The sequence below is a fragment of the Pantherophis guttatus genome, chromosome 2, assembly GCF_059756535.1.
Source record: "Pantherophis guttatus breed Tessera chromosome 2, ASM5975653v1, whole genome shotgun sequence".
NCBI classification, from domain to species: Eukaryota; Metazoa; Chordata; class Lepidosauria; order Squamata; family Colubridae; genus Pantherophis; species Pantherophis guttatus.
This window is the reverse complement of record NC_142064.1, coordinates 183057369-183069536: the sequence shown is the minus strand read 5'-3', so window position 1 is coordinate 183069536 and position 12168 is coordinate 183057369. Positions and strand designations below refer to the sequence as shown.

General features: G+C 37.5%; 1 protein-coding gene across 1 annotated transcript in view; it reads left to right on the top strand.

The window, feature by feature from the left end:
• AFAP1L1 (actin filament associated protein 1 like 1) overlaps positions 1-12168 on the top strand; it is a 78362-nt gene that overhangs the window by 62444 nt on the left and 3750 nt on the right. Inside the window, exons 10-17 of the mRNA XM_034405676.2 lie at positions 456-549; positions 1765-1917; positions 2680-2891; positions 3529-3674; positions 5751-5829; positions 6064-6175; positions 6982-7146; positions 9498-9676. Of these exons, the coding sequence (XP_034261567.2) occupies positions 456-549; positions 1765-1917; positions 2680-2891; positions 3529-3674; positions 5751-5829; positions 6064-6175; positions 6982-7146; positions 9498-9676 (1140 nt within the window). The remainder of the gene's footprint in view (positions 1-455; positions 550-1764; positions 1918-2679; positions 2892-3528; positions 3675-5750; positions 5830-6063; positions 6176-6981; positions 7147-9497; positions 9677-12168) is intronic.

The following is a 12168-nucleotide window of genomic DNA, read 5'->3' as shown; positions in this document are numbered from 1 at the left end:
CTCAGTCTGAATAAACTGTGCAAAAATATCTCAGAGCTGTAAGATCAGCATGAGGCCCATTTATAAAGGAGACACCTGGCTGTGATATAAAGATTTTGGAAGAAGGCACTATCATCTTCCCTAAGGGAGCATAAAGCAAACTCTTTTTTTTAAAATCCAGTTCTTAAGTAACCAACAGCGACACTACAGTTGGAAATGACTAATTTTTGTCTGTTTGTTAATCAAAGTATCTGTGCTGCTCTTCAAAACTAACTTTTCCCAGAATGACTTACAAGTGTGTATTTTCAAAGTAAAGAGCATTTGAGTGCTATTTTGGATAGCAACCAATATCACTTTCTTCAATGAGCTTTGCTCAGTGAAGGCAATTAATCTATAAGCATTTTGAGCCTGGAAGAAAGCCCTGGTTGAAAAAAAAATACTGACAACCAACTGGATGTATGTTCTTCTTTGACCAGAGGTCATCTCAGGATAAACATACTTCTGACTCTGACAGCATAGCAACAGCAGAAAATGGTTCTACTCTGCCCCAAAGGGAGAGCCACGAACAAGGTGAGTCTGATATCTTTCCACTTTATAAGAGGAAAAAAAATGGCTGAGAATTAGAGCACATACACTAGATGACTTAGTATAATCACTAGCACTGATGATATTACCTAGTTTGGGTAATGAAACATCTGCAAGAAAACAAGTAAGGTCAGAAGTACCAAGGACCCCTCATGTCAACTCTGAGCTACAAATATTCTCCCTTATTGGTACCACAGAGGGATAATTTAAACCTTATCCAATGTGTCTAAGAATTCATTAGTAAAAGATAATATCAATAAGCTGTCACCTATCAGACTTAACTACTTGATCCATTCTAGTTTATCCACCTGGGAGTTACTACTCTTTTTATTCAGGATTTCTCCCTTCAGCCCAACTCTAGGTGAACTAGAAGGGATAGAGTTGAATCTTCCTGCCCAAAGCCCAGTTACACAAAAATTACAAACGTTGGACAAATCCTAAAATACAAGAGGTAACTGGGTAATTGTACAGTGTTATAATCAATAAATATTTTAATGAAAAGGTTTAACCAGACAATCCCTTCAATAAGACATATAAAGAGTTTGCTGAGGAAAAGAAATATAAAGAAAACAAAGGAAGGGAATCACACAGAAATCCAAGTAGAAGCAGTGCAGTCTTGTACCTATTTTGAAAAATCTCTGTGGCAAAGATGCTAAAATGACCTAAGCTTAAAGGATATATACAAAACAGATGTTTTCCTAAATGGTTTCCTGCCAAACAATTGCTACAGTCATCCTTTAAGAAGCCTCATTTTTCTGTAATAAAATAACTTTTCTTAAAATTTATTTCTGGTCCTTTCTTTATCACCATTCAATGAAGCACATCATGAAACTATCACCAACTTATACATTTGTAGTTTTACATGCACCTTCAATAATCTAGATAACACCAGTTCATACCATCTAACATACAATTTACCCCCTTTTGTCTCTAATTACACCGACACACTTTTACTTCCATCAGCTCAGCTCTGCAAAATCCAACACCTTCATCCAGTTGAAAACAAGATTATTTTTTAAAATAGAAAAACAATTAAGAGGCAAAAGCATATGATCTCCCAGGATACTATTTATTTGATATATGGTGAGATATGCTCTAGATAACTATGGAAGATGGGAGGGAAACCTTTAATCTATTCATGATTTTTTTGCTGGCTCAGATAAATCACATGCAAACTTCATGTTCTGTTCCTTCTCCAAGGGAAAAGCAAAAAAAGTGGCTTGGCTGAACTCAAGGGCTCTGTGAGTAGAGCTGCTGGGAGGAAAATAACAAGGATAATCAGTTTCTCAAAGAAAAAGGCTTCCCCTGAAGATACCCAAACATCCTCTACAGAAGAAGACATCCCTTGCTGTGGTTTGTATTAGGACATGAGTAGGAGCACATTTAAGAGGGAATCAGTCACTGGGGGGTAACCTGGGGGTGGGGGTAGGGATAGAAATACTTGCTCAGCTATTTCCTTGCACTGCAAATAGATAATAAAAGTGACAGATAAATGCACACTCATTTCTTCATGAAGTTTCAAAGGGAAATCCAGCACATAGTAATCTTGGTTCTTATAGTAATCTCAGGCATCCCTGGAATAATTCCCTCCCCCACCCCACCTTTCCATTTTCCTAAAACAATAAAACAATTATTTTACAAGACCTTGCCCCTGACATCTACATATTCTGATTTGTTCAATCCGAGGGTCTTACAAAACTGCCTTGTTTCTGGTACTTTAAGATGTACAGCAAATCATTTAGAGCAAAGATGATGCTATTCTAAATTTATGCTCTGTGGGGGGGGGGGTATGGGGGGTGTAAAAAATAGAGATGTATGTACTCAGGAAAAAAATCTCATTGATAATAATGCTGGGAAGGGGAAACCAGCCAGATATTATTTAACTCCAAGTGTCCAACTCCAATGTTAAAAGTCAATTACATCCAGAAAACTTCAGGTTTCCCCTCCTTTAGTCTGAAGTAATTTTGGATTTGGGAACCAACTGCATCATATCTAAGTGCAACATTTTCTGATTGCCTAGGAAACAATCTCTGGAACTTTTAATCTCTCTCTCTCTCTCTCTTTCTCATGATGGCCATTGCACTAATGCTGATCTTCTTTCATAATTCCTGACAGGCTACTTGCATGTTCTTGTTAACCAGTGTTGGAAGGAACGTTGGTGTCGTTTAAAAGGCAACATGCTTTATTTCCATAAGGACCGCACAGATTTAAGGACCCATGTAAATGCCATTGTCCTGCGGGGATGTGAGGTGGCACCAGGACTGGGCCCCAAGCATCCCTTTGCTTTTCGTATCCTTCGCAATGGACAAGAAGTCTCTGCCTTAGAGGTAAAGGAGCTTTTAGTTTTCATAAAGAAGAAGAATGCTTTTATTTACACCTCTACGCATGTACATTTAGGAGTGATTTTACATTGTGTAGGTTCAGTGTTACCATATCCTGTGATCCGCCATAGTTTATCTTCATTATGATTTCTTGAATAAGCTACAACACATGGCCACATTGCACTAATCCATAACCCATTATTTCTAGATCACAGTAGTTGAATTCACACAATACACTAAACCAAAATCAGACAAATGATTTAGCATGCTATTGAATCTATTCACTGCAGTGGTTAGAATGCAGTACTGCAGGCTACTTCTGCTGACTGCTGGCTGACTGCAATTTGGCAGTTCAAATCTCACCAGGTTCAAGGTTGACTCAGCCTTCCATCCTTCCGAGGTGGGTAAAATGAGGACCCAGATTGTTGGGACAATTTGCTGACTCTGTAAACCACTTAGAGAGGGCTGTAAAGCACTGTAAAGCGGTATATAAGTGCTAAGTGCTATTGCTATCTTTATTTGATTAGGTAGTGCTGCTGTAAAGTTATATCTTTATCTTACTTACTTGCAGGAAAAAATGTTCCATGTTGCTTCCCAGAGAAATATTTATGATTTTACTTTTATACATCATCTACTCATTTAGGCAAACAGCTATGAAGATCTGGGACGTTGGCTTGGATTGCTGCTGGTTGAAACTGGTTCCCAGACCACTCCAGAGACCTTGCATTACGATTATGTAGATGTTGAGAAAATAGCCAACATCATCAATGCTGTGAGACACTCTTATATGTAAGAGCTCCTCTTACTGATATGTTTGTGACATAGCTAGGTTGACAAGGGGTTCTGTGTCTGCCTCTGCAGATTGCTTCCATACTTTCTCCTGGTCAATGACAATAATAAATTTTCTGATATTTCCTAAAACTTTTTTGAATCTAAAGGTAAATGGATAAGCATGGAATATAGGTGCCTTTTAGGCTACAAATATAGCAATATCAAGCTAAGGGTCTCTACTGCTGAGTTCTTTCCCTCTTCCTTTGTCAGGGTGGCAATTAATCCCATTCTGCTTTGGGTAATTGCACCTTAATTAGAGACGGTCATGGCTTTTCCTTGGAGTATACTTTTTAAAAAAATAAAACCTGAGATATATTCTAATAAAACTCATTTTATTATAAAGAAGTAAAAAAAAATCTTACTAGCTAATGATTACATCTTGGCAGTGTTCCTGCCTTACCTCTTGGCAGGTGAACAAAGAAAGTTAGAAGAAAAGTGAAAGAATGTGGACATGCGCAGTAGCTTCAGAGATAAGACTCTGTCTACCATAAGTCTTAGAATGGGAGCCCAGCTGACAAATACAAAAAACGCTGTGACATCAGCAGAACATTATTCTAGAGTGACATTTGATGTTATCTGTGTCAGTTTCAGTCATGTCTCTGTTCCCAGTCAGTACTAGTCACTTGATGTTCATTCATAGTAAGAAGTGCCTAGCAGATTTTAGATTGCCTTGAGGCTGCCCTTGGGCAGTGTTGGAATTGAGGAGATGGGGTGGGGAATGTTGCTTAAGCATTGCTAAAACGAATGACTTAAGTCAATCTTACTCATGGGCTTGAGATATAATGAATGCAACATCATGGGGGCATGATACAAGAGATTTGCTAGGTCATCTATGACAGGGTTAGTGGAGACAAAGCCTAGCACAGATAACTCTATATTCATGATATTTGACTTACTATTTGATTTTTAAAAGTAAGCTACAAAGCTACATTGCCAAAGAAAAAAATTGGAACTGTCTGCATCTAGAAAAAAATAAGTGCAAACTACTCTCTAATGTGAGAAGTATAGAGATATAGTCTTCAATTTATGACCATTCATTTAATAACCATTCAAAGTCATTGCAGTCTAAGAAAGAGTACTTTATGGTCCATAAAACATGTAAAACATTAAACTATCCCCCTACACCTCCCCATAGTAATGTAACTGCATGTCAGGCACTTGGCAACTAACTTGCATTTAGGACCTGTTGCCAGATGCCCCATGATCATGTGATTACCATTTCCAGTCTTATCTGCTTCCCCATAAAATCAATGGGGAAGCCAGCAGGGAAGGCTGCAAGTGGAGGTTATAGAGGAGGGGGGGAATCTTTCAACAGACTGCAGGAACAGACCTGAAATTTTCAGGATTTCAACCCCATTCCTGTAGTTGCCCACCCCCCTGCCTCCCAAAGGATTTTCTTTCTGTGAAAGGAAGGGAGAGTAAATCCTTCAGTGTTTTGCAGGAATATTTGAGAGCACAAGAGATGGGAGTTTCTGGGAGGATTTCAGTTCTGTGAGAGCTGAGGTCCTCTGGGTAAGCTGCTCTTTAGCTGTGTTTTGATTTAGTTTGCTGTATCAGGTCCTTAGTTAACAGCAAGCCCAGACTTGTCATAGGGACAGGTATCCCAAGGGATCCTGTCTCTATTTTGGATGTGCACTTCACATATTTTATATATTTCTGTCCTCCAGAAATGCTGGATTGCAGTTTGTAACAATTCCAGTCCTATGAACAACAATTACAGGGATTCAACCTTGATGCAGCTAAAAAGTCTGGATAAAGGAAATCTGCATGATATTTCATGATCAAGAATCAAAGGCTAATTATGTCCTCCTATTTTTTTGGTTTTCCACTTTTCAAAAGGCATGTTCTCTCCTGCCTTACCAAAAACACTAGCTTTGGCTAAATACAGCAAGATGAGGTGACATTTGTCATGGAATTTCAGAAAAGTGTTTAGATTCAGTTAATAGCAGGTAGAGAAAGATCCTTATCATTTTTACCTATTAAATACTTGCTTAGAAAATTAAAGCTGTTTTTAATCTATTACTACTTCTTCAGGTGGGCCAGCTCCTCTCTTGAGAACCAAACAGAGCTAACTCGTGTGTTATATGATGAAGTCCCCTACGAGAAAGTGGAGGTAGCAAAAATATTATCCTGTTTTCTTTCTTTTTTAAAATTTCCTTGACATCACTATTCTTCTAGCTTGCATGTGACCCTCCCTTCCCAGTTGCTTGGCAACTTGTGGAGAACTGTTCCCAGGCAGAAATAGTTTCCACAATCTAGGGAAAAACTGGATTTCTTACTGAGACCTCCTTGGTAATGCTCTTCATGACATCATAATTGTTTTTGCCCTCCTGTTTCCTTTGTGTAGTCAGAAAAATCAGGGTGGCCATCAGGATCCCAGGTGAAGCGCCATGGCTCTTCTTGCAGTGAGAAATCACGCCGTATAGATCCACAAGTTAAAGTCAAGCGTCATGCATCAAGTAGGTTGGATGGAGTTCATCTGTCATATATTTGCATAATGTCCTGGATCAACCAACTAAGAGAGGGAATGGGGTGGGGGGAGAGGGATTTGTCAGGAACTCCCATTCCTAAAAAATAAAATAAAAATTCCAGCTGCATAGCACAACATATAAAAGCACAGAACCCATTCTTTGTTTGATGTTTCTGCTTTTGTCAAATTTTTGATTGCATATGATTTGAACGCTGCTTCTTAATGACCAAGGATTACTTATATCTCTGATAATGCAAGAATCCCAATTTGCAGGCCTGGCTAACATCCTTGTAAACCTAAGCTAATACTATATTTTCCCTTTTATAGTGTCCCCTTATTACTTGGGATACAGTCTTGAAATGGCCGAGTGTGAATGAGAGTCCTAATTTTCTACTTGCAATTTTCTACAATGCTGTAAGAACGCTGGGCAAAGTCCACCGGGGATTCCTGTGCTGTATAATCCTCTGAAATTTGGTCTATGAGAATGGTGGTGTTCAGATGTCCTGCCACAGACATTTTCCTAATAGCTATAAATCATTTTAGCAAGGATGCTAGGTTAAGCTACAGTTGTAATAGGCTCATTAATAATTCATTTATAGAGTTAGAAATATCAATAATAAGCAATTTCTGGAAAACAATAAGGCAGCTATGTTGGAAGTACGGGAGTTACTGATGACACTTTGGTTTGAGTCTTTAAATGGGGAACTGTGTGTCTTTGAGCTTCATTTGCTTTCTTTGCTGCTAAAAAAGAGCTCCCCTCAAGAACCTGTCTGTTGTGTGTGTATGTTTGTGCAGATGCCAATAATTATAAATATGGAAAGAACCGGGCTGAGGAAGATGCTCGGAGGTTCCTAACAGAGAAAGATAAGCTGGAAAAGGAGAAAGCGTCCATTAGAAATGAGCTTATTGAACTGCGTAAAGAAAAGCGGGAACTACGTGAGGCCATGAAGAGCAAATCAGGTACAGTCCTGCTTCAAGGCGAGGGCAGTGAGGCAGTGCCTTTTCTATTGTCCACATTATAGTAGGTTTATGGAGATGGGTTTTTTGTTCAATATGTAATAGGTAAGAGGATCTACATCTAAGTCTCCTCCCCTGGCTTCTGGAAGATTTTCTTCATTATCAGTTTGGCAGACATTTCTGTTTGAAACTGTGCAGCTCAAAGCTGTACCCCACCTGCTATGACCTCCCCAAAACCATCTGTGTGTTTTGCCTCTCTCCTTTTGAGGGTTCAATGAGTTAGATTCACTATGAAAGTCTAACTATTGATGAAGAAGAAACGGTGTCAGGTGATTCCTGCAAAAAATTACAGGTAGTCCTTGGGTTACAATCATTTCTTCAGCAACCATTCAAAGTTATGACAGGACTTGCAAAGGCCCCTCAGAGTTCCAGGTATTATAGCATCGCTGCAGTCCTAAGATTGCAATTTTTGATGTTGTCTGCTGGCTTCCGACAAGCAAGTCAATGGGAAAGCCAGGAAGTTGAAAATCATGATCATGTAAGGTCCTCACTTAATGACCCATGCAGTCCTTGTTTAACAATGGCTAACCAAGACTAAGCAATGCAATCATGTGATATCATGCTTTACAACCACATCACTGAGAGTTCCTAATCCCAATTGCCTTCGTAACCTGAGGTCTACCTGTACCTCCACATTACTCAAAGGTAGAGCATGTTGTTAGGCTTTGCACCTTGTTCCTTCCCATTTAATGCTAGATATATTGCTAATATCTCTTCAGTCTGCCAAATCTACACAGCTTCAAATTGAGTCCTGCTTTCCAGAAAAGAAAGCTCAGGTGCTCCACCTACTGGAAAAACCATGCTTTCCATTTAAAAATATCAATACTATTATCTGAAAGCTTGGAAGGTAGAGGACACTAAAATTTATTATATGAAGTCCTCGACTTATGACTAAAGTTGAGCCCAAAATTTCTGTTGTAAGCAAGACATTTGTTAAGTTAGTAACACAATTGTTAAGTGGATCTGGCTTCCCCAATGACCCCCGAGGTCACAAAAGGGTTTGGTAGTACAGTGGTCTAAGGCACCCTGTTATTAAGCTGGTTATTAAGACCAGCTGCCTGCAATTACTGCAGGTTCGAATCTCGCCAAGGCTCAAGGTTGACTCAGCCTTCCATCCTTTCTAAGGTATGTAAATTGAGGACCCAGTTGTGGGGGCAATAAGCTGACTTTGTATAAATATACAAAAGGATGAAGGCTATTGCTGAGCACATTGTAAGCCGCCCTGAGTCTCCGGAGAAGGGCAGCATATAAATCAAATTTAAAAAAATAAAAATAAAATTTAAAAAAGGTGATCACATGACCCTGGGACACTGCAATCGTCATAAATATGAGTCAGTTGCGGAGCGTCAGTTGCCAGTGCTGTTGTAACTTCAAATGGTCACTAAATGAAATGTTGAGGATTACCTCTACCTTAGTTTGCCACATCCCAAAGTACTTGTTGTAATAATAGAAAAATATGGAGAATTTGAAAGGGGTTTTTTATATATAATTAGGAATAAAAGACATCCATAAATATTCCTCATCCAAGTACAGTGAAAAGGTGAAGAAAAAAATATACCCTCTATATCCACTATAAACACACACACCCAGAACAGCTTTTTCAAAAGCTATCATGAAATGAAGAAAAAGTAGGATAAAGGGAGAGAAATAACACCAGAAAAATAAAACCACAAACTATTTTCCTAGAACAAAAAGTATAAACAGTTAACAAAGTTATTAATCTTCTGTTTGTTCAGCTCTTATCAATATGACAAGAATAAATTTCATTTTTATTTCCATGTAGTATTAGTCTTCTTTAGCAATCACTTTTATTCTCTCTCGCTTTTTCTAAATTTAAAACCATATGTGGTATTTCTGGACTCACTCAAGAAGCAAGGGATTCAATGGAAAGTCTAGCCCAGTATTCTGCTGGGCCCAGGAAATTCAGAGCTAGAAATTAGATGGAATAGATTTATCCTCAGGGAAATGGGGAACAATTTTTGACCACTTATATTCTACCCTCAAAATAGACCATTTCTTTACATTGTGATTTTCTACATAAATCACAATTGTGTGATTTATGATTCTTAAATCATAAATCACAACAAATCACAATTTATGACAAATTGTGATTTGTTGTGTTATTCTTGAACTTTGTTAGGTTCGCTGGAGAACCATTTTGGAAAGACGTATGAACTCTAGAATCTGCATAGTTTCATTAGTTTCTTTCAGATTTTGCTTTATGTAAGTTACCCTGTGGTAAGATGCACAGAAAAAAAAGTAATAATAAGTAAACATTTCTATGTTGGTAACAGGGAAAGACTTGAAGGAGCTGGAACAGCGTGTTGCAGCCTTGGAGGAGCAGTGCAAAGCAAACGAGGCCAGACGGGTAGATCTAGAAATCAAGCTGACAGAAGTGAAAGATCAGTTAAAGCAGTCACTAGCAGGAGGGCCAGCTCTGGGTCTAATTGTAAACACCAAGACTGAAAACAAGGTAAAGAAATAGCTGTCTGCTTTTCCAACCTCATATTACAGCCATTTCAACATGATAAGTAACCTATGTACGGGCAGAACAAAAATAATGACAGTCACGAAAATCCTACAACTGTTTATTTTGCTGGATATTTACAAAGACAACTATTTGAAAGAACATGCATTCTTTTTTAAAAAATATGTTTTATTGGTGCATTTTTTCATTAAAAACATAAAAAATTCCATCTCTATCTGAACAGCGTGTTGTCTGGGCATAATTAATTTTAAGTAAAGGTACAACAATAACCATAATCATACTAGTAATCTTAATAAACATATCAATATTAATCGTAAAATAATAAAAATAAGTTTAGCCATCTTGCAATATTTTCAATACAGATTTTTATTATCTCTGAATTATTTTTAAGTTCTAACCTTTGTTTTTGTTGATTAACCATTGGTAAAATATATCCCATGTTAAAAAGTATTCTGCTTCTTTCTTTTCTTTTATCTCAAGTGTCAATCTATCCATCTCAGCACATTCTAATATTTTTTTATTACACTTCCATCTGACGGGCCTCATCATTTTTCCATTGTTGTGCAAATACTATTCTTGCTGCCATTCCTACATGCAAAATTAAATATGTATTCCCTTTATTATACTGTTCTGGTAATATCCCCAGCAGAAATATTTCTGGTTTCAAATCTATGGGTTGTTTTATCATTTTTTCTAACCAAGTATGTATTTTAGTCCAGTAGTTTTAGTTTTATTTTTTTGCCTTTGGGCATGTCCACCACATATGATAATATGAACCTGATTACATTTCCAACATTTTGCTGATAAGTTTTCAAACATCTTAGCTAACTTAGCTGGTGGTAAATGGCATCTATAAAACATTTTGTATAGATTTTCCTTATAGGTGTTGACATTGTTAATTTACAGTTTCTATCCCACAATTTCTGCCATTTGTCTAATTCTATTGAGTAACCAAAGTTTTTAGACCATCTTATAATTGTTTCTTTCACTTGCTCTTCTTCCATTTTAATACTCAATAAATAGCTATAAATATTTTAAATTAATATTTCATCTGTCCCTAGTAATATCTGGTCTAGTTTTGTTTGTTCTTTATAGAAACCATGCATTCTTGCATCTTTCTCATATCTTGATTGTATTTGCATGTATGGTCACCAATGCAAAAGAACATGCATTCTTGTGTCATTTTCTATGTTGAAATAAATCCATTGTATCCAAGCTCATAACTGAATATTTAACTGTGCACTTACTGTGCATCAAGAAAACCAAGTGCCTTTAGGTTCTGAATGCACAGTCTTTCCACTGAAGGAGAAACAAAAGGCATGGTGTGACTTTATAAACGTGAATAACTCTATTTTGCATCCTTTCCTACATCACTTAGCAGTAAATGTACAGTTTCTTTTGCCAGGGTTTATATTTTATTGAATATTTTTTAATTGACAAGTTTCTGCTGTAAGCACCGGCCTTTGTTAGACTTGTTTATTACAGCACGCTTAGTGAGAGGCATTGCAAGAAGTTTGAAGAAGACATAGTGTACATGTGGGTCTTCTCTCGTCTCTTCAAACACTGTCCTGAAATTATTGCAAGGTGATATTGCCATCTGAACTTTCAGGAGGTGCAACATCTTAATGCTCAGGCAGGAAATCCTATACCATTTCAGACAAACGGTTGTCCAATCTCTTAAAAACTTCCAGTGTTGGAGAATTCACAACTTATGGAGGCAAGTCGTTCCACTGATTAATTGTTCTAATTGTCAGGAAATTTCTCCTTATTCTAGGTTGGTTCTCTCTCTAGGTTGGTTGATTAGTTTCCATCCATTGCTTCTTGTCCTACCCTGAGGTAATTTGGAGAATAGCTTGACTCCCTCTTCTTTGTGGCAACCCCTGAGATATTGGAACACTATCATGTCACCCCTAGTCCTTCTTTTCATCAAACTAGAACTACAAGACATAAACTAGACATCTTAGATGAATCTGATTTTCTCAGGCATCTCTCTGGAAGAGAGAGGTTAGCTGGCCCTTGGGCAAGCAAGCAGAAACCACAATAATTGAAACTAGCGATATCATTTTAGGATGCTTATAGAGAGGGTAAACCAAGATATTCCATGATGGAAAGGCATCCAGGAAAGTGCTACTGGCTTGTTAGAAGAGCAAACATGGGACAAGATATCAAGATATACTTCAGTATCATAGAGATAATGATTGCATAAAGAGTGAAAATTATTCTTTTCATTTCACTCCTTTATTTGTATCAGGGAAAGAGAGTATCCTTTTCTAGGGGAGTCAATTAATAATGACCATAGACTACTAAGTATAAAACACATAATAATTGTAAAATCATAACCGCTGATTAATGGAATTCACTTAATAAGTCTTTGCATGATATGGGGAAAAAGTTTTTTCTCTGATGTTGAAAAAGATTTTTAAAAGGACGTGTCAGACAAACCTCTCTAAGGAAACCATTCCAAAGATAGCTTAACC